This window comes from Canis lupus, chromosome 15 (genome assembly GCF_003254725.2).
Source record: "Canis lupus dingo isolate Sandy chromosome 15, ASM325472v2, whole genome shotgun sequence".
NCBI lineage: Eukaryota > Metazoa > Chordata > Mammalia > Carnivora > Canidae > Canis > Canis lupus.
Genome location: NC_064257.1, coordinates 40651127 through 40669069, shown reverse-complemented (window position 1 = coordinate 40669069; position 17943 = coordinate 40651127). Strand labels below are relative to the sequence as shown.

Below are 17943 nucleotides of genomic sequence, written 5' to 3'. Positions count from 1 at the left end.
AAAGTTTGATTTATTCTTGCAATAAAGACAATAAAATATTTAGGAACAAACTTAATGAAAAACATTCAAAACCTGTAGTAAAATATTTTTAAATGCTTCTTTAAGATTTTATTTGAGAGAGAGAGAGCTTGCACACATGAATGGGGGAGAGGCAGAGAGAGGGAGGGAGAAGCAGGCTCCCCGCTGAGCAGGAAGCCCAACACAGGGCTCCATCCCAGGACCCCAAGATCATGACCTGAGCCAAAGGCAGACACTTATCTAGCTGAGCTACCCAAGGGCCTCGTATAGTTTTAAATGTACATATAAACAAGAATAAAGTGCCACCCTGAAATTCATAGCTTTCGGATCACAGATCTGATGTCATGGGGACTGTACATGTGGGCCCTTGACATGTGTCTTGGTTTGCTATCCATGGGCAGATAGTTCCAGGGTCTGTTCGACTGATCTCCGGCCCGGCACCTTCTTCCCTCCAACTACTTACCTATCCCCATAAATATTGGGAAGGGAAGAAAGGGAAGGAAGGGAAGGAAGGGAAGGAAGGGAAGGGGAAGGGGAAGGGGAAGGGGAAGGGGAAGGGGAAGGGAAGGGAAGGGGAAGGGGAAGGGGAAGGGGAAGGGGAAGGGGAAGGGGAGATATTAAAAATAGAAAGTATACTACAATGGTGGAAAGATATCTTGCTCTTTGTTGGAACATTTCACCATCATTAAGATGACATTTTTTCCTAAGCAAATTAAAAAATATAATGAGATCCCAATAAAAAGTCAAGGTTTTTCTGAAATGAGAAAACTTGAGCAGACTAATAAGCAAAGAAACTGAATCAGTAATCAAAAAATTCCCAACAAAAGTCCAGAGTCAAACAGCTGCACAGGTGAAGTCTACCAAATATTTAAAGAGGTCATATCAATTGTTCTCAAACAATTTTGAAAAAATAGAAAAGGGAGGAAAACTTCCAGATTCATTCGATGAGGCATTACCCTATACCCAAACTACATAAAGACTCCACTAAAAAAGACAACCGGCTAAATCCCTGGTGAGCATGGATGTAAAAATTATTAATAAAATACTAGCAAACTGAATCCAACAACACATTTAAAAATAATCATTCACCATTGATTAAGTGGGATTTATTCCTGGGTTGCAAGGGTGGTTCAATATTCACAAATCAATGTGATACACCACATTAATAAAAGAAAAGAACCATGTGATCATTTAAATAGATGTAAAAAAAAGCATCTGACAAAGTAAAATATACATTCATGATAAAAACCCTCAACAAAGTAAGCTTAGAGGGAACATACCTCAATGTAATAAAGGCCATATATAAAAAACCCACAGCTAACATCACCATCATTGGGGAACAACTGAGAGCTTTTCTTCTATGGTCAGGAACAACACAGGATGTCCACTCTGACCATTGTTAATGAAAACAATCCTGGAGGTCCTAGTCACAGCAACCAGAGAGCAAAAATAAACAAAAAGCCTCCAAATCAGCAAGGAAGAAGTAAGACACTTACTATCTGTTGGCATGATACTCTATAGAAAACTTGAAAAGACTCCAACAACAACAACAACAAAAAAAAATGGCTAGAACTGACACATGAATTCAGTAAAGTTGTAGCATACAAAACCAACATACAGCATTGTGCTGCATTTCTATATACTAATAAGGAAGCAGCAGAAAGAGAAATTAAGCAATCAATCCCATCTACAATTGCATCAAAAATAGTAAGATATCTAGGAATAAACCTAATCAAAGAGGTGAAAGACCTGTACACTCTGGAAACTACAAAACACTAATGAAAGAAATGGAAGACAACACAAAGAACTAGAAGAACATTCCATGCTCATGGGTTGGAAGAACAAATATTATTAAAATGTCTATACTACCTAAAGCAATCTACACATTTAATGCAATCCCTATAAAAATAACATCAGCATTTTTCACAGACCTAGAACAAACAATCCTAAAACCACAAAAGACCCAGAATAACCAAAGCAAACTTGAAAAAGAAAAGCAAGGCACCTGAGAGTAGCTCAGTCGGGTGGCTAAGCAACTGCCTTCAGCTCGGGTCACGATCCCAGGATCCCAGGATCAAGCCCTGAGTTGGGCTCCCTGCTCAGTGGGGAGTGGGCTTCTCCCTCTGCTCCCCCCACCTCATGTTCTTTCTCTCTAAAATAAATAAAATCTTAAAGAGAAAACAACTATAATGAGATACCATCTCACACCTGTGAGAATGGCCAAACTCACCAAAACAAGAAACAGCTGGTGTTGGTGAGGATGTGGAGAAAGGGGAACCTCTTGCATAGCTGGTGGGAATGCAGACTTGCACAGCCACCCTGCAACACAGTGTGGAGGTTCCTTGAAAAGTTAAAACAGAATTACCTATGATCCAGCAATTGCACTACTAGGTATATACCTAAAGAATACAAAAATACTCATTCAAAAGGTTGCATGCATCTTAATGTTTACAGCAGCATCATCCACAGTAGCTAAAGTATGGAAACAGCCCATCCATCAACTGATGAATGGATAAAGAAAATGTGATATAGATATAGAATGGAATATTACTCAGCCATCAAAAGAATGAAATCCTGCCATTTGCAGCGACATGGATGGAGCTAAAGGGTATTATGCTGAGCAAAATAAGTCAGTCAGAGAAAGACAAATACTGTATGGCTTCACTCGTGTGTGGTACTTAAGAAACAAAACAAAGAAGCAAAGGGGGTGGGGAAGAGAGGGAGCAAACCAAGAAATAGACTCTTACCGATAGAGAACAAACTGCCGGTGACCAGAGGGAAGGTGGGCGATGGGTAAAACAGGTGATGGGGACTGAGGAGGACACGCACTGTGATGAACACCTAAAGTTGTACGGAAGTGCTCAATCACTACCATACGGTATGCCTGAAACAAATATTACACTGTGTTAATGGGGGTTTAAATAAAAACTTTTAAAAGTCAAGGTTTTTCTTCTTAGAGAGACGTAAGATGGTGCTAAAAGCTGTATTTTAAAAAATGCAAGAATAGCTAGGAAAACCATGGAAAATATGGCGATGAGGGGAACCAGCCTATCCAATATTAAAATATACTCATGGGGTGCCTGGGTTGCGTGGTTGGTTAAGCTTCTGACTCCTGGTTTTGGCTCAGGCTGTGATCTCACCATGGTGAGACTGAGCCCCTGCGAAGTATGGAGTTTGCTTGAGATTCTCTCCCTCTCTCTGTGCCCCTCCTGCTCTTGTGTGCACTCTCTCTCTAGAATAAATAAATCTTTAGAAAATACATATGCTCATAAGTGTCTATGATTCAGTGTGGTACTGGTACATGAATGATATGTCAGTGAGATGTAACAAAATCCAGATATTGACCCAACTCCTTATGGAAATCTAGTGTCAACTAAAGGTGGTATTTCAATTCAGTGGAGGCAAAGATTGACGTTTTAGTAAATGATGTTGGGATAACTGGATAGACATTTGGAAAAAGGTGAAATTAGCTTTGTTCCTCACACTATATACTACACAGAGTTTACATTCTAAAGGGGTTGGGGGAGACAATACGGTAAATAAATTACACTTATAATAAGAAATTGTAAGTGCTAGGAGAAAGGTAAATGGGGAAGGGGAATAGGGAAAGAGAAGAAACAAGGTGCAGAGTTTGCATTTACAGTACCTAAAAGTAGCGGCAGAAGAGGCCTCACTGATATGAATAGTAGTGTTTGAACAAAGACCTGACAACATGGAGCAAGCCATGTACATAGACTTCATTCCCAACTAGGTAAGAGCAGAAAATTACAAGCCAACCTCAATCATGAAAATGGACACAACACACTGTTGAAATCCAACAAAGCAATGTGCTTAAAAAGTGAATATTATCAGGATCCACTTGGGTTTATCACAGTAATGTAAGTTTGGTTTTACATTAGAAACACATATAAATCTTTCTCACCACATTAACAAGCGATTATTTCAATAGATATAAAAATAAAATGCAGCAGTCATTCGTGATTTAAAACAGAATGACAAAACAAAACAAATAAGCACACAAAAAACAGCGTACTACAAATAGAAGCTACATTTTCAAAAAAAGCAAACACCTAAATCCTTCATTTAGCATCATTGTTAGTAGAAGTCTTAGAAACGTTACCTTTAAGATAAGTAAGGATGTTCAATATTGATGCTTCTATTCATCTTTATATGAAACATTCTAGTGAGTACGGTCAGAAAAGAAAGCCAAAGAATTAAGAGACAAAAATGTCGTTATTTGCAGATGATATGATTATACAGCCCCAGCCTCTACAAACTATTAGAAGTAGTGTATTCTTATATCAGATTAATATCAGAAATCAATTGGATTTTTATATACCAGCAATTAGAACAAGATAACAACATGACTTATAATCTAATAACAGTGCAGACCCTGTGCAGAGAAAAAAAAAGGACTAACTTTATTGATTGATATTAACAAAGTTCTAAATAAATGAAGAATATGCTATATTCAAGAATAGGAAGACTGAAAAAAATTTTTTAAAAGATTAAAAAAAAAAAGAATAGGAAGACTCAATTTCCTCAAACTGAGCTACAGATTCAATGCAACGCCTATCAAAATCCAAGTTTTTTTTTTTTCCATGGGACTTGGAAAATGGATTCTAAAATTTACACGAGAAACAAAAGTTCAAGAATACACAGAATATTCCTGAAGAAAATAGATAAGGTATGAGACCTGCCCTATCAGATACCAAAGAGATAAGGCTGGAGTGATGAAAACTACAGTTTTGGCCAAGGAATAGCAGACTGGCCAGTGGAATAGGTTAAAGAAGCAAACTCAAAAACATGTAAAAAATGTTATATTATACAAACAGATACAGCTGTTGAAAGTTTGCACTATTCAATGAATTGGATTTCTCATGGGGCAAAAAAAGTAATTGGATCCGACCTTGACACCAGGCACAAAAAAATTGCCTCTAGATGAACAAAGGCTTAAAAAATAAAACCTTAAACCCTCTATATTTTTATGACTTCAGGATTAGGATATGTTTCTTTGAAAAGCTAAAGAAAGAGTCATAAAGATTAACATCCAGCATATATAAAGCCTCAAATACATCAACAAGAAACCTCCAATAGAAATCTTGAGAAAAAGAACATGCAGATGGCCAATAAGCCTAACAGGAGCATAATCTCATGAGTAACTGGAGTAAAATAAAGGCGGCCCGGAAGTCGTACCATCCTCTACCTGCTAGAATGGCAAAATGAAGAAACCTGCCCACACCACGTGGTGAGTCCACCCAACGGCAGCCGCTCGCTCTGTCGGTGGGAGCGCACCTCGGAAGCCAGGGCTGCGTTACGTGTGGTCCAGTTTGCGACCTGGTGACGTCATACCTCGGGTCTCTGCAGACTTGGTCGTATATACCTGAGCTCCGAATTTCATAGGGCCGACGTTCAGACAGGCTGTGCTCCGACGCAGCCCACATGTGCCGGGCAAGAAAACCGATGAAGAAGGTGCGGGAGTCACAACAAAATCTGTGCAGTGAAGATGAAAGAGCTACGGATGCACTTAATGATGTAGATTCTCTGAGTGACATAATGTGAAGTAAAACGTGAGTGGCCGAGCATTACAAGGGATATGGTATCATATATGTATGCTAATATGACGTATATATTTTTACTATCACCCAAACACAAAACCAAGCGAGGTGAAGGACACATATATGTAGTAATAAAACTTAGAAAATAGGAGGGACGACGATTTACACAGAATTCCGGATAATTAAACAAAACAAAACAAAACAAAACCCACACATCTGAAAGGGGAATTCGGGGCGAGGATGGAATGGAAAGGCCTTCCTAAGGAAATTCCAAGGCTTCCAGTAAATTCTACTTCGCGAATTAGGTCGTGTGTTCATCATGTTTCGTGACTTACATATTCTGCAATTTTCAAATTAAATTTTAAGAATTAAAACTTAATCTAGAAAACCACACACGAACAGGCCTCCAGGACACCAAGCCTCCACAGGCCGCGGCCCGCAAGGCACTCTGGGGCAGCCGTCTCTTGGTCGGTTGCCCGCAGGGGCGGAGCCTGTGGCCTTCTATACGCACGCGCAGAGCCACCAGCCAATCAGCGACGCCCTCACTAACCAATCAGCGACGCCCTCGGGCGAGGCGAGCCTCGCTTTTCTCCCGCGTGAAGTCTAACTTTCCTCAGAAGCATCGTGGCGGCACAGCGAACACCTCGGGGTAAGGGGCTGGAGCGGTTGGGACTGGGGTGGCGGGACGCCTCTCGGGAGACCAATTCCTGTGGTTTTGGCCATTGGGGACTTTTTTCAGGCGGGAGGAAGGGAGGACTTTGCCTCGCGCTCCCGTCCGAGGCTGCTTTTGATCCGTGAGGTAAATTTTTAGGGCCTCTGACAGGAAAATGAAGTCCGTGAACTTCCCTGAGGGCGGGGCTTCCTGCCGTCGAGTGACCGGTGGAATGCAGCGGGCAGAACCGGATCTGACTGGTCCCGACGGCTCAGGCCGGTTTCTGTGGGTGGGCTTTCGCCCGCCTGGCGTCGCTCGCTCATGCGCGCCCCCCCCCCCCCAGAACGTGATGAACTAAGGGTTTTTCCTTTGTACCCCGTGTTCATGTTGTGAAAATCTTAGTCGGAATCGTTATTTCCCGCGGCACGGGGTGCGAACCGCCTTTATTTTAGATTTAATTTACCGTGAACTTACGGAGGGGCGTGCTGACGGGGTTAACCCCACCAACTATTCTACAGTTTCCCTTTGTGACGGAAGTGCACAGACTTGAATTTAGCGAGAATCTTGACAAAGGCGGGACTAAAATTCAGATCTCCCAGCCCCCAGAGGTGAACCCTCCGTGGGTGGGTGTGTCGTTACCTCTGTTGATTTAGGGCCAACAAAATAAGTGAGGAGGGAACTCCTAGTAAAGTGTTTTTCGACTAAGATCTTTATTCGATAGCGCTGATTTTGAAATTTTAGCAGTTTACTTAAATGATGTCTTTGGATTCAGAAGGTTTGAGAGATTTATTTTTTAAAAGTCAGAAAACCTGTGACTATGGTGCCCTCTGGAAGAAAGCACACGGGGAAGTCTGGGAAGAAGTCCATGGAGGATCAGGTTATAAGAGCCTATGAGTTTGAGAAAGAAGATAAAAAAGATCTGAGAGGTTCCGAGGAGGATGTCCCTGAAGGTACGCAGTGTTTAAGGTGGTCGGGCAGTGACCATGTCCTGGCGGTGATTTGTTTGAGACGCACTACAGTTTAAACTTTAATAAAACTTTATTTGTAAAGCGTTTTCATGCACTTCTTATTTCTCATTTCAAGTTTGAAAAGCTTGTACAGGGACTTCTGGGTGGCTCAGTGGTTGAGTGTCTGCCTTTGGCTCAGGTCGTGATCCCAGGGTCCTGGGATTGAGTCCCGCATCGGGCTCCCTGCAGGGAGCCTGCTTCTGCCTCTGTCTTTGCCTCTCTTTGTGTCTCTCATGAATAAATAAAATCTATTTTTTAAAAAAATGAAAAGCTGCATACCATCTCTTGCCATTACAGTCACTATTCTCCAGATGCCTGCTTCATGAATATAGAATATACACATAACATTAATGAGCAAAAATAAAAACCTCACTTACGACATTAACATGGGAAAGCTTGCAGAATTGTTCCTATAAAATGGTCCCGAATCCCGATTTAATTCTATCTAAACTGCAGGGAAAGTGTGGTATTTACATGTCTGCTTTAAAAAGTTATGTTGGCAACAAAAGCCTAAAAGTACTCAAAATTAAGATATCACACCATAAAAAAGTACCAAAATGGAATACTTAGTTTCGAAATTTTTTTTTTTTTTATTGTCAATGCAGGGAAGACTCCAGTAATTGATAAGCATGGGAAGAAAAGGACTTCAGCAGTATTTGAAGATGTGGGGTGATGTGTTCAAAATAATTTTTGCCTGTTACATAACGTACTTTAAGAAAAGTCTAGTTTGGTTGTGCAGTGAGTATTGTATGTAAATACATTGTACATACGGTATTTCAATCCTTAATGAGAAGTTTTTTGATGTAATTTCACAGGGGTGAAGTACAAAATATGCTGGAAAGATTTGGAGGTATGTTTTAGGAGATATTTGTCTTTTAAGATAATTATTTCAACAGTATAGCACCTAACTTATATAACAGGAAATGTTAATCAGTGGACAAGACTTACCACATAGATTTCCTTACTTAACCTTCTCCAGTTGTCCATAGGAAGAGTAAAAATGGTATTAATGGTGTTGAGGTAAGAATGGTGATTTTATTTTATACATGTGTGAATTTAATGGACTTTGGAATTTTAGAATAAAAATGGAAGGGGAAAATATCTACCCCTCTTTGTATGAACTTTCACAAACTCACAGACCAAGTGTTACAAACACACATATCTGTATGTTATGTTTTCATTTTCTCAATTTAGTTATTTTCTATGACATTCCTGTGTTCTTAGGAGGGGCAATATAAATTGAGCCCTTTAAAATCCCTTTTTATTGTTATTTTTTACATTATTACATTATGTAGTTGAGAAAGGTAACCCTGCTAGCTAGTAAGAGCTCTATAATCAGATAAGTTCATAAACTTTAAATGGTATATTAAATATCAGTTACCTTAACTCTGTTAGAGGATAGGTTTTTGTTTTTGTTTCTTGTTTTTTTGTTGTTGTTGTTTTGTTTTTTAAGATTTTATTTATTAGGGCACAAGCCAGGAAGGGGCAGAGGAAGTGGGAGAAGCAAACTCCCCATTGAGCAGGGAGCCCAACACAATGTGGGGCTAGATCCCAGGACCTGGAGATTGTGAACAGAGCTGAAACCAACACTTAACCAACTAAGCCACCCAGGTGCCCCAGGGGTAGCAGTCTTAAAAAGAGAGTCAATATTTGTTTGGCTCTTCTATATGGATTATTCAGTCAAGTGTTTCTTGAAACCTTTGCTCTATTTGGTGGTGGAAAAATGTTTGCTTTTTAATCTTTTAAATTTGTCATAGGTGGATATTGGAAATATAAAATATTTGTATAATACAGATCCATCATGATTAACTGAAAAATAACTATTGGCGGTAGAGCCATAGTTTAGCAAAGCATTTTTTGAGGTATTAAAAATTTTATAAAATACAGTGCTTAAAGATGTCCTATAAAAAGCTTCAGAAATCACTCTTACTCATTGAAACTAATATGTAACGCTGTGTTGATTATACTTCAATAAGAAATAAGTGTTCTTTTAATAAGTCCAGGGGAAAAAAGTTCCACAAAAGTATTTAAAAGATTTCATGAATGAATTTATCAATATATTTTAAGATTTTTCTATGCTTGGTTTTTTATATTTTTTTGGTAAAAATTATATTTAAAAGTATCACAGACTTTTTTAAACTAATTTTCCTATTTAACTGTTTTTATTCTTTTTGGATTCTTTTTAAAAATAATTTTGCGTTTCATATGATGAGTTCTAGAAATAACTCATCTAAATGAGTTTCAGTTGGAGAGTATTTTACAAATTCAGAAAAATTTAGCCTTTATTAGTTTTTTCTTATGAAAAAGTTAAAGGTCTGTCTTTGAGACCCCCTTTTTTTCATGTTTAGCATTTTTCAGTCCTCTCTAAATTAAAAAATTAACCCTAGTTAGGAAAATCAAAATTGAGATACTAATAGCCGGAAATTTCCTTAGGAAAAAAAAAAAAAACAGATAATCTTGCTTTTTAATATTGTACCTACTGTAGGATTTAATTTTAACCATCTTTCCAAAACTGTTGAAGCAATTATATCTCTATTTAATTTGAATATGTGGGAATAAAATAATTTTCAACATTAAGTTTTAATGGATATTTATTTTTAATAAAGCTGATATTAACAAGGCCCTTCTTGCAAAGAGAAAAAGACTAGAACTGTATACTAAGGCTTCTCTCAAAACCAGCAACCAGAAAATTGAACATGTTTGGAAAACTCAGCAAGAGCAAAGGTAAGGTTGTTGGTTTTTTCATAGCCACAAAATTTGTATCATTTCTTGGTACAAATTATGAAAAATACTATCATTTATTTATTGGAGTCTCTAGTAAAATACATATTTGGCTTGATTTTTCTTTAAGCCTGTTAGTCCTAAAACCTTACTCCTTCACAGACTTGAGATATATTTCTTAGAAATCAATGCAGGTTATAATTTTCTCCATTTAAATAACAACTGGTGTTTTTACCCTAAAGGTTATTTTCATTCTAGAAATACATTGAATAAAAAGTAAATGTCATATAAATTATTAGCTTTGTGATAGTTACCTGTTTTTAACATTGTAGAAAAAGATCAGTTTTATTGTAAATAATCTGTCTATTTTAGCTGAATTGACTTAATTCTTTTTTACAAAATCATTATACCAAAATGGGGAAAAACCAAGTGGTATATTTCTATTTAGACATCTTACATGATAAACACGATAATTTGACTTAATCTACTTATATTGGAACCTATATTCAGTTGGAGAAAAAAACTGCTTGGAAATGAAATGGACTTTTCTGAAAAATGTATATATAATAAAACTTCCATAGTTTCTGAGAACTAAAGCCTGTGAGAGGGCTTTTCTGTTGTTAGCTGGCTAGGAAAATCAGCATAAATCATAATTTTACTTTTTGGTTTCGTATTTGACAATTTAAGATGCCATTATTTTCTCTTTTAGTATTTATAAAGTATGTCATCAATTTTGTTTGGAATATTTTGATATAAAATATGAAAATATTCATTGTTATGTTTTATAGGCAGAAGCTTAACCAAGAATATTCTCAGCAGTTTGTGACTTTGTTTCAGCAGTGGGAAATGGATATGCAGAAAATTGAGGAACAAGAAGAAAAACTAGCTGTTAGTATCATGCTTAATTTTATAATCTATTATAACCGAGCGTCAAGTGGGAATGGAGACCTTAGCCATGTAGTAGATCTAGGACACTCGGCTGGGTTCCATTTCCCATACTGGCTATGTGTTTCAGTCCTGCTGAATGGTAAACCAGAGAACTCAGGCACATTTGTGAAAGCTATTGGCCTTTGCTTCCTATATTGGTTGTGATTCTTGCAGTTCTAAGTGACAAATTATCAAAGTACAAAAGAAGGATTATTTGTTTATATAAAAGAAGTTCAGGTGTAGTTTTAGTTAGCTTCAGACATAGCTGGATGGATGTAAGGAAGGACTGCATATTATATAGTGTCATTTGGGCTCTGTCTGCGATTCTTAATAGGCTCTTTCAATGTGGTAAGCAAGATAGCTTCTTAAAATTTAGACTTACTACAAGTTTAGTAACCAGTGGACTGTTGTTTTTTTTTTTGTTTTTTGGGGTTTTTTTTGTTTTGTTTTGTTTTTGTTTTTGTTTTTCAATAGCTAGCAGAAAGAAAAGTCCTCTGGAGGAATATCACTGATAAAGTTTGGATCATTTGCCCATTCCTGAACCAGTCATTACGGTCAAAACATGGTTTACTCTTAATGGCCAGACTTGTGTTACATGCGCATCTCTGTGGGAGATGGAAGTGTGCTATACCTATATGTTATATAACTACAGTAACTATCCTGTTATTTTACTCTTTCATTTATAAAATTATCATGTATTTCTTATTTAAGAGTTAAGTACTATTCATATTAAATAATTTTAGGGGTTGGTTGATCAGCTCAGTTTTGGAAATGTTAATATGAAATACCCAAGGGGATGTGTTGAGTAGGCCCATTGGTATAGGAGTCTGGAGTTCTGGAAAAAAATAAGAGCTGAATGTGCAAAGTTGGGAATTCTCAACATAAAGACAGTAGTTAAGCCATAAGATGGATGATGAGACCACCAAGGAAGTGATTGTAAATGTAAAAGAGAGGCCTAAGGACTGATTTCTGGAATAAGTACTTCAGTGTTCAGAGTTCAGAGATATGAGGGAGAACCATAGGGTGGATTTGGCAATGTAAAGGTTGTTGATGTTCTTGATCAGAATGATTTTGGTAGAAAATGAGTGCAGAAACTTGATTAGGAGGAGTATAAAAGAATAGGAAATAGAGAAATGGGGTGGTAGCTTGAGCAAAAAAGGAATAATGTGTGGTTTTTGTTTAAGAATGAAGAAAGAGCAACATATGTTTGCTGAGAAGAACAATCTTGAGGGGAAAAATAAGTAATGGAAAAGGGGGACAGTTGAATTCTTAAGAATGGTTGGAACATGTGAAAAAGTTGGGGGTAGCAGAGAACAAGGACAGTTCATCCTTAAAAACAGGAAAGAAGGTAAAGTATGTGAGCACAGATATAGGTGGGTAGGTAGAAATGATGATGGAGACTCAAAGTTCTCTTTGGATTGGGTTTCTTTAGTGAAATAATTAGGTTATTGGATGGTAGAAAACATGTTGCCTTTTGAGGTCAAATAAAACACTTTCCTGAGTGGATCAGTGAATGGACTAGGGAAATATAATTTCTAAGCAGCATTAAGGATCGAATTTAGGCCAGTGATCATGATTTCAAGTGAGACATGTTAGCATAATTGTGGGATTTTCGCTAGTCAGGACCAGCTATAGGGATGCAGGCAGAATTACTGGAGAGTTGAATTTTCCAGGATTGGAGTTTAGCCAGACAAGTGTGACAGCGTGAGAATTGGGCAGGATATATGAAAGGATGATTCACCATAGAATTTAAGCAGGATAGGAGGAAAATGACATGGGAATAGGGATAGGGGATGTGAAAATGAGTAAGATGAGTGGATTTTAGGTATGATAGAGATTACTGAATTATGGTACCAAGAGGTAACTAGCATGGTAGGCAGGTAGTGGTTGTGAATAGTGAGTTATATGGAGAAATAGCATGAATAATGAATGGTTAGACCTGAATTCTGGAAATTCACTCTTTGGAATCACATCCTGGTATCACCAAATGCTAGCTGTGAAACTGAAAAAATTATCTTGATGCCTGTTTCCTTATCTATGAAAGAGGAGTAATAATAACCTCATGGAGTTGTTTTGAGGATTAAATGAGTTCATATATAATATGTTTATTTAAAGAGTTCAGAGTAGTATCTAACACATAGTTAATGAGAAATTTTCTATTGTTTATACTGTGTAGAGGTTGTAGTTATTGGCAGTGACAAAATCTAGGGTATGAGCATGTACTGTGAATGGCTAAAGTAGGGTGGGGAACAAAAACTGTTGGTGAAAAGTGGTCCAAGGAACTGAAAGATAAGCATTGGAAAGATCATACAGGGGATCCGTGGGTGGCCCAGTGGTTTGGCGCTTGCCTTTGGCCCGAGGCATGATCTTGGAATCCCGGGATCGAGTCCCACGTCGGGCTCCCGGCATGGAGCCTGCCTCTCCCTCCTCTTGTGTCTCTGCCCCCCCCCCATAAATAAATAAATAAATAAATAAATAAATAAATAAATAAATAAATAAATAAATAACCTTTTTTTAAAAAAAAGTAAAGATCATACATGTTGATACTGAGAGCACCAAGAATTAAAACATATTTTGGTATTGTTGGGGCACCTGCATGGCTCAGTTGAGTAAACTTCCAACTATTGATTTCAGCTCAGGTCTTGATCTCAGGGTCATGAGTTCAAGCCCAACATTGGGCTCCACATTGGGCATGGAGCCTACATTAACAAAGCAAAACAATATATTTTGAGTATTGTTAAGTGTTGCTATTTTGTGACTGGTAGGATTATTACTGTTGTATATTAGTGGTGAGCTTGGTCATAGTAGTTAAAACTGTTGATAGAAAAACTATTCCTTTTAAATGTAACGTAGAATCACATTTTGCTAAATTTTAAATTTCACCCAAATTGTTATCACATATTTTTTTTTTGCTTGTATTTGTAGAACTTGTTTCGACAGCAACAAAAGATTTTTCAACAGTCTAGAATTGTTCAGAGCCAGAGACTGAAAACAGTTAGACAGCTATATGAGCAGTTCGTAAAGGTCTGTTTGTTGTATTTGGTTATGTAATACATTGTGTAATACATTGTTATATAACATTATATTTGAAAGCAGAAGATAGTATTTTTCTAAGTTTAAGGGAAAAAATTATATATTTTAAATTCTTTCCATTTTAAGTGTTAAATATATTTTTACTTTAGGATTCTAATGCTTTGTGGGGATTATTCAAAACAAGAAATGGTAAATTGGGAATTTTACCTAAATATACATAAAGTGCATAAAATTCTTATTTTACTAATAAGAATAGTAATAGTAATAGTTCTGTCTTAACTGAAAATAAAAAGTCCATAAATCATTTCTAGGTAGTCTTTTACTTTGTATCTCCAGAATACAAAGTACTCAATTGAAAATGAGGAATATTTTTCATTTTCTAATATATATGTACGTTATGTCATATTTCTTGTTAGGATTACTGCAGTGACTAAAAATGGCTTTATATCCCATCTTACAAGAAATGGCTCAGATACATAATAGAACGAAAAACCCAGCTGATTAAAAACTTGTGCATCGAGAATTATCTGTTATGCATATTAACAAATTGTGGTTTGTGGCATTGACCTCTTATTCATGCAGATATGTACTTTTTAGTAACTATTTGTAGGAGTTCATTGGAATCCTGCACATACCTTTTTTTTTTTTTTTTGGTGTCAGGATTCTGTTAATCTTGTGCAAATGTTAAAATGTCACCCTTTTAAAGTAAGTGGGATGCTCTGAATGAACTAGTAGTAGTTTTAAAAACTTTTCTATGTACATCAAAGTTATTTTTAAAAGTGTTTCCAATCAGCTTGCTCTAATGCTCCCTAAAAACCATTTAATCGGTGTGAAGATTGATAAAATACTAACAAAGATTTCTTTAAATCTTATCACTAAATGTTACCACGTAGGGTAGGAACTTTAGTATTACGTTTGACTCCTCCATCTCCCTTATTGTTCATAGTAGGTCCTGTAGTTTTTACTCCTGCAGTGGTTCCTTCTTTTAATCCCCAGAACTACTCTCCTAATTTACAATCACATCATTCTTTGTTTATACTACTAAACCTCAACTCATTTCTCTTTTCCAAACTACTCTTCATAGGTCTGTCATATCTTCCTAAAACAGTTCTTCCCTCCTGAAAAAGTCAGTATTTCTCATTTTCAATTCAATTCTTAGATTTCAAGTCCCCTTCCATAATGTGATTCTTCTCTTTATGCTTCAGTTACTGCATTTGTTAGGTAACTCCCACCCCACCAGATAATTGCCTTCTCTGAACTCATTCATTGTGTACTTCTATGCATTTATCTGTGCTCTTGCTCTGAAATGTTTTTAATTACTTTTTCTTTTATATTACTCTTTTGCCAACTAAATTGGAATTAATCCCTATTTTCTACTACATAGCTATAACATGTTGCACTTCGTTCTTACTATTAAATTTTGGATTATTTTGTATGTATCTCCTTACTGGAGTAAGGGAGTAATCATATATTACTACTTTTTAATTTCTCCACAATACTTAATGTAGTACTTTTTATATAGTAGGAGTTAGGATCACTATTTGTTAGATGAGTAATAAAGATTTATATAACATAACTTGTTTTTCATAAATTGAAAGAAGAGGTAGATTACAGATCATTTTATTCTAATGAATTCACATCACATTGACTATTATAATAACATAATTACTTGATATTTAGAAAGCTTATTAGAAATTGTAAGTATTACAGCATTCCTTTTTTGTTCTATTTTGACCTTAGCAGCTCATTAACCCATTATTTTGAGCAAAGTATACTACTGTCATACCTCCTGTAATACTTGATCCATGTCTGATGGTTTTCTTCCTTTGTATTTTAGTTTCCACTATTAGAATATTTTCATTTGGCATAAATAATTCACATTATTTGAATAGTAGAAAGTTCCTACTATTGAAAATTAATTATATAAGTTTAGAATCTGAGATGAAAAGTGATGGTTTGTAACTGAACTAGCCTTTTGTGTTTTAGAATATGGAAGAGTTGGAGAAGAATCATGATAACCTACTTACTGGTGCGCAAAATGAACTTAAAAAAGAAATGTCTATGTTGCAAAAAAAAATTATGATGGAGACTGTAAGTCGTTACATTTTAAGTTGGAAAAATGAGGAGTAATGCAAGCATTGAAATATTTTATTTGGTGAAATATGTATAACACTTATCTAAAAATTAAACAAATGTTTAATATTTCCTTTCATGTAACAGCAGCAGCAAGAGATGGCAAGTGTTCGAAAGTCTCTTCAATCCATGTTATTCTGATGACTCTTTGAAGGAAGAACTTGAACCTAAGTAATATGATACAATTATAACATTAGCTAAGAGGCATGTAATTCTTTTAGAGTGGTTTAAAAATTCTAGTTTAAAATAATACATTGTGTTGTTAGCTTAAGTGCAAGACCTCTCTACTTGTTAACTTTCACATAAAGCTGAACAGTTATATGAATAGTAGCAATTCTTAAATTATTTATACCAAGTTTCCAACTTTTTAATAGTATTAGTGTATTTTTCTCTTTAACACTTGTATATTAACTTTTAGCAATAAAGATGATTTAATTTCAGTTTTTGGCTTCGGTGTATTTGTATTAGTCCCAAAAGGTAGAAAGCTACAAAGCACAAGTTTAGAAGGTTACATTGTTCTTCTTTAAGAAAAAATATACAAAATTTATGTTATATGTACATTTTACTGTATATACTTAAGTTACACAGCCAGTACTAATTGAAAATAAGATTTCAAAAGAAAATTAATAAAATTATAAAATTTATTAAAAGCAACTTAAGTTTGTGTTCTGAAATAAACTGCTAAAAACTATTAAGAAAACTAAACAAGATATATAAAAGTTTTAAGACATGTATTTGTGAATATGTCATTTCCAGAAAGACGTCTAAATGCCATTTAATTAGGCTTGGTCCACAATTAAATGACACATGCCCTTAGTAATGACTGAAAGTATATCATTAACATACCTAATTACTTATGGTTTAAATATGTCACATTCGTCTTTAAAGTTAATTACCTAGAAAATATTTTGTTTTTCAGTTTTAAATTCAGTAAATATATGGAAGTTTGATTACATTCATTTTCAAACTTGAACACTTAACTTTATACCTTGTCACTAAAACTCTGCATTTTTTAAACACAGTAACATGAAACACTAGAGTCAATAGACTAAATTGTCTCAGCATTTGAAATATATCCGCTAAACTTTACTTTTTGCTGAAATTGCTTTCACTGAATCATTCAAAACAAAAAATAATGCCCATTAGGAGGAAAGAATTGATTTTTTCCCTCTTTTTTTCATGTTTTATATTCTGATTTTTGCCACTATAATCCACCTTTACCTTAGTTTCAAGGTTTTCCAAGTTTTAAAAAGCAAGTCCATAAGATAGTCCATGACTGTCTTTTTCTAACTATGATAAGTTATACCGGAAGAAATTAACCATTATAACATTAAGGAAACAGTTCCTAAATTTTGTGAAGGACTTTTAAGCCAAAGTGTATGTTGGAATATACATGTTAAGTACTATTTAAACCCCTAATAAAGTCCTATTTGAGCTTACTAATAGAGGCAAATAAGTACTCCAGAGTGGTTTCTGTGTACTTAATTCACATATTTTTTACTTTTAAGGAATATCAACTTTCACTATTTTTTCAATATGCCTTTTTATTACTTAAGGTGTAATGTGTGTTCATTACTCCTTTATTTTTTTAAAATTATTTCATCATAAGGCTATGGTCTACAGAACTTGGACAAAATTAAAAATAAGGTAAAATGGGTAATCTGAGTCACAAGTCATACTTTTAATGAGAGTGGAAAGATAATTTATAATGTATTTAGTGATGGGATAACTGATATTTACATTATCCAGATTTCCTCATGAGCCAATGTCTATTTGAGGTAACTGTGGCTGATATTCTAAAGGGAAGATATTTTTGCCATGTTGTTGTCACAAATTACTAATTTTCTTACATCAACTTTGCTTTGGCTATTTTTTTTTTATGTTTCATAAAAGG

General features: G+C 35.6%; 2 protein-coding genes across 11 annotated transcripts in view; one reads left to right on the top strand and one right to left on the bottom strand.

Annotated features, from left to right (window-relative positions):
- The first annotated feature begins 6067 nt into the window (after window positions 1–6067).
- On the top strand, window positions 6068–16489 carry SYCP3 (synaptonemal complex protein 3). 4 transcript variants are annotated; one of them, XM_025439096.1, is made up of 9 exons: window positions 6069–6225; window positions 7029–7178; window positions 7841–7904; window positions 8051–8085; window positions 9842–9959; window positions 10745–10844; window positions 13809–13907; window positions 15903–16007; window positions 16137–16489. In XM_025439096.1, the coding sequence occupies exons 2-9, from the start codon at window positions 7046–7048 to the stop codon at window positions 16188–16190; spliced, it is 708 nt and encodes a 235-aa protein (XP_025294881.1). In that variant the 5' UTR covers window positions 6069–6225; window positions 7029–7045; the 3' UTR covers window positions 16191–16489. The 4 variants fall into 4 exon arrangements, with proteins under 4 accessions (XP_025294883.1, XP_025294881.1, XP_048950000.1 ...); XM_025439097.3 differs by having other exon boundaries at window positions 6073–6225; window positions 7033–7178; XM_049094043.1 differs by having other exon boundaries at window positions 15903–16489.
- CHPT1 (choline phosphotransferase 1) overlaps window positions 12964–17943 on the bottom strand; it is a 36850-nt gene continuing 31870 nt past the window's right edge. For 4 of the 7 annotated variants that reach the window (XR_007402257.1, XR_003133082.3, XM_049094041.1 and 1 more), the window contains one exon: window positions 16047–16216. Coding sequence is in view for 5 of the 7 variants with exons in the window: in XM_049094041.1 (XP_048949998.1) it covers window positions 16172–16216 (45 nt within the window). In the remaining 2 variants the exon portion in view is untranslated. Of the gene's footprint in view, window positions 13322–16046; window positions 16217–17943 lie in introns of those variants that run through there. The other 3 variants (XM_049094042.1, XM_049094040.1, XM_035699405.2) reach the window with 1 other exon arrangement.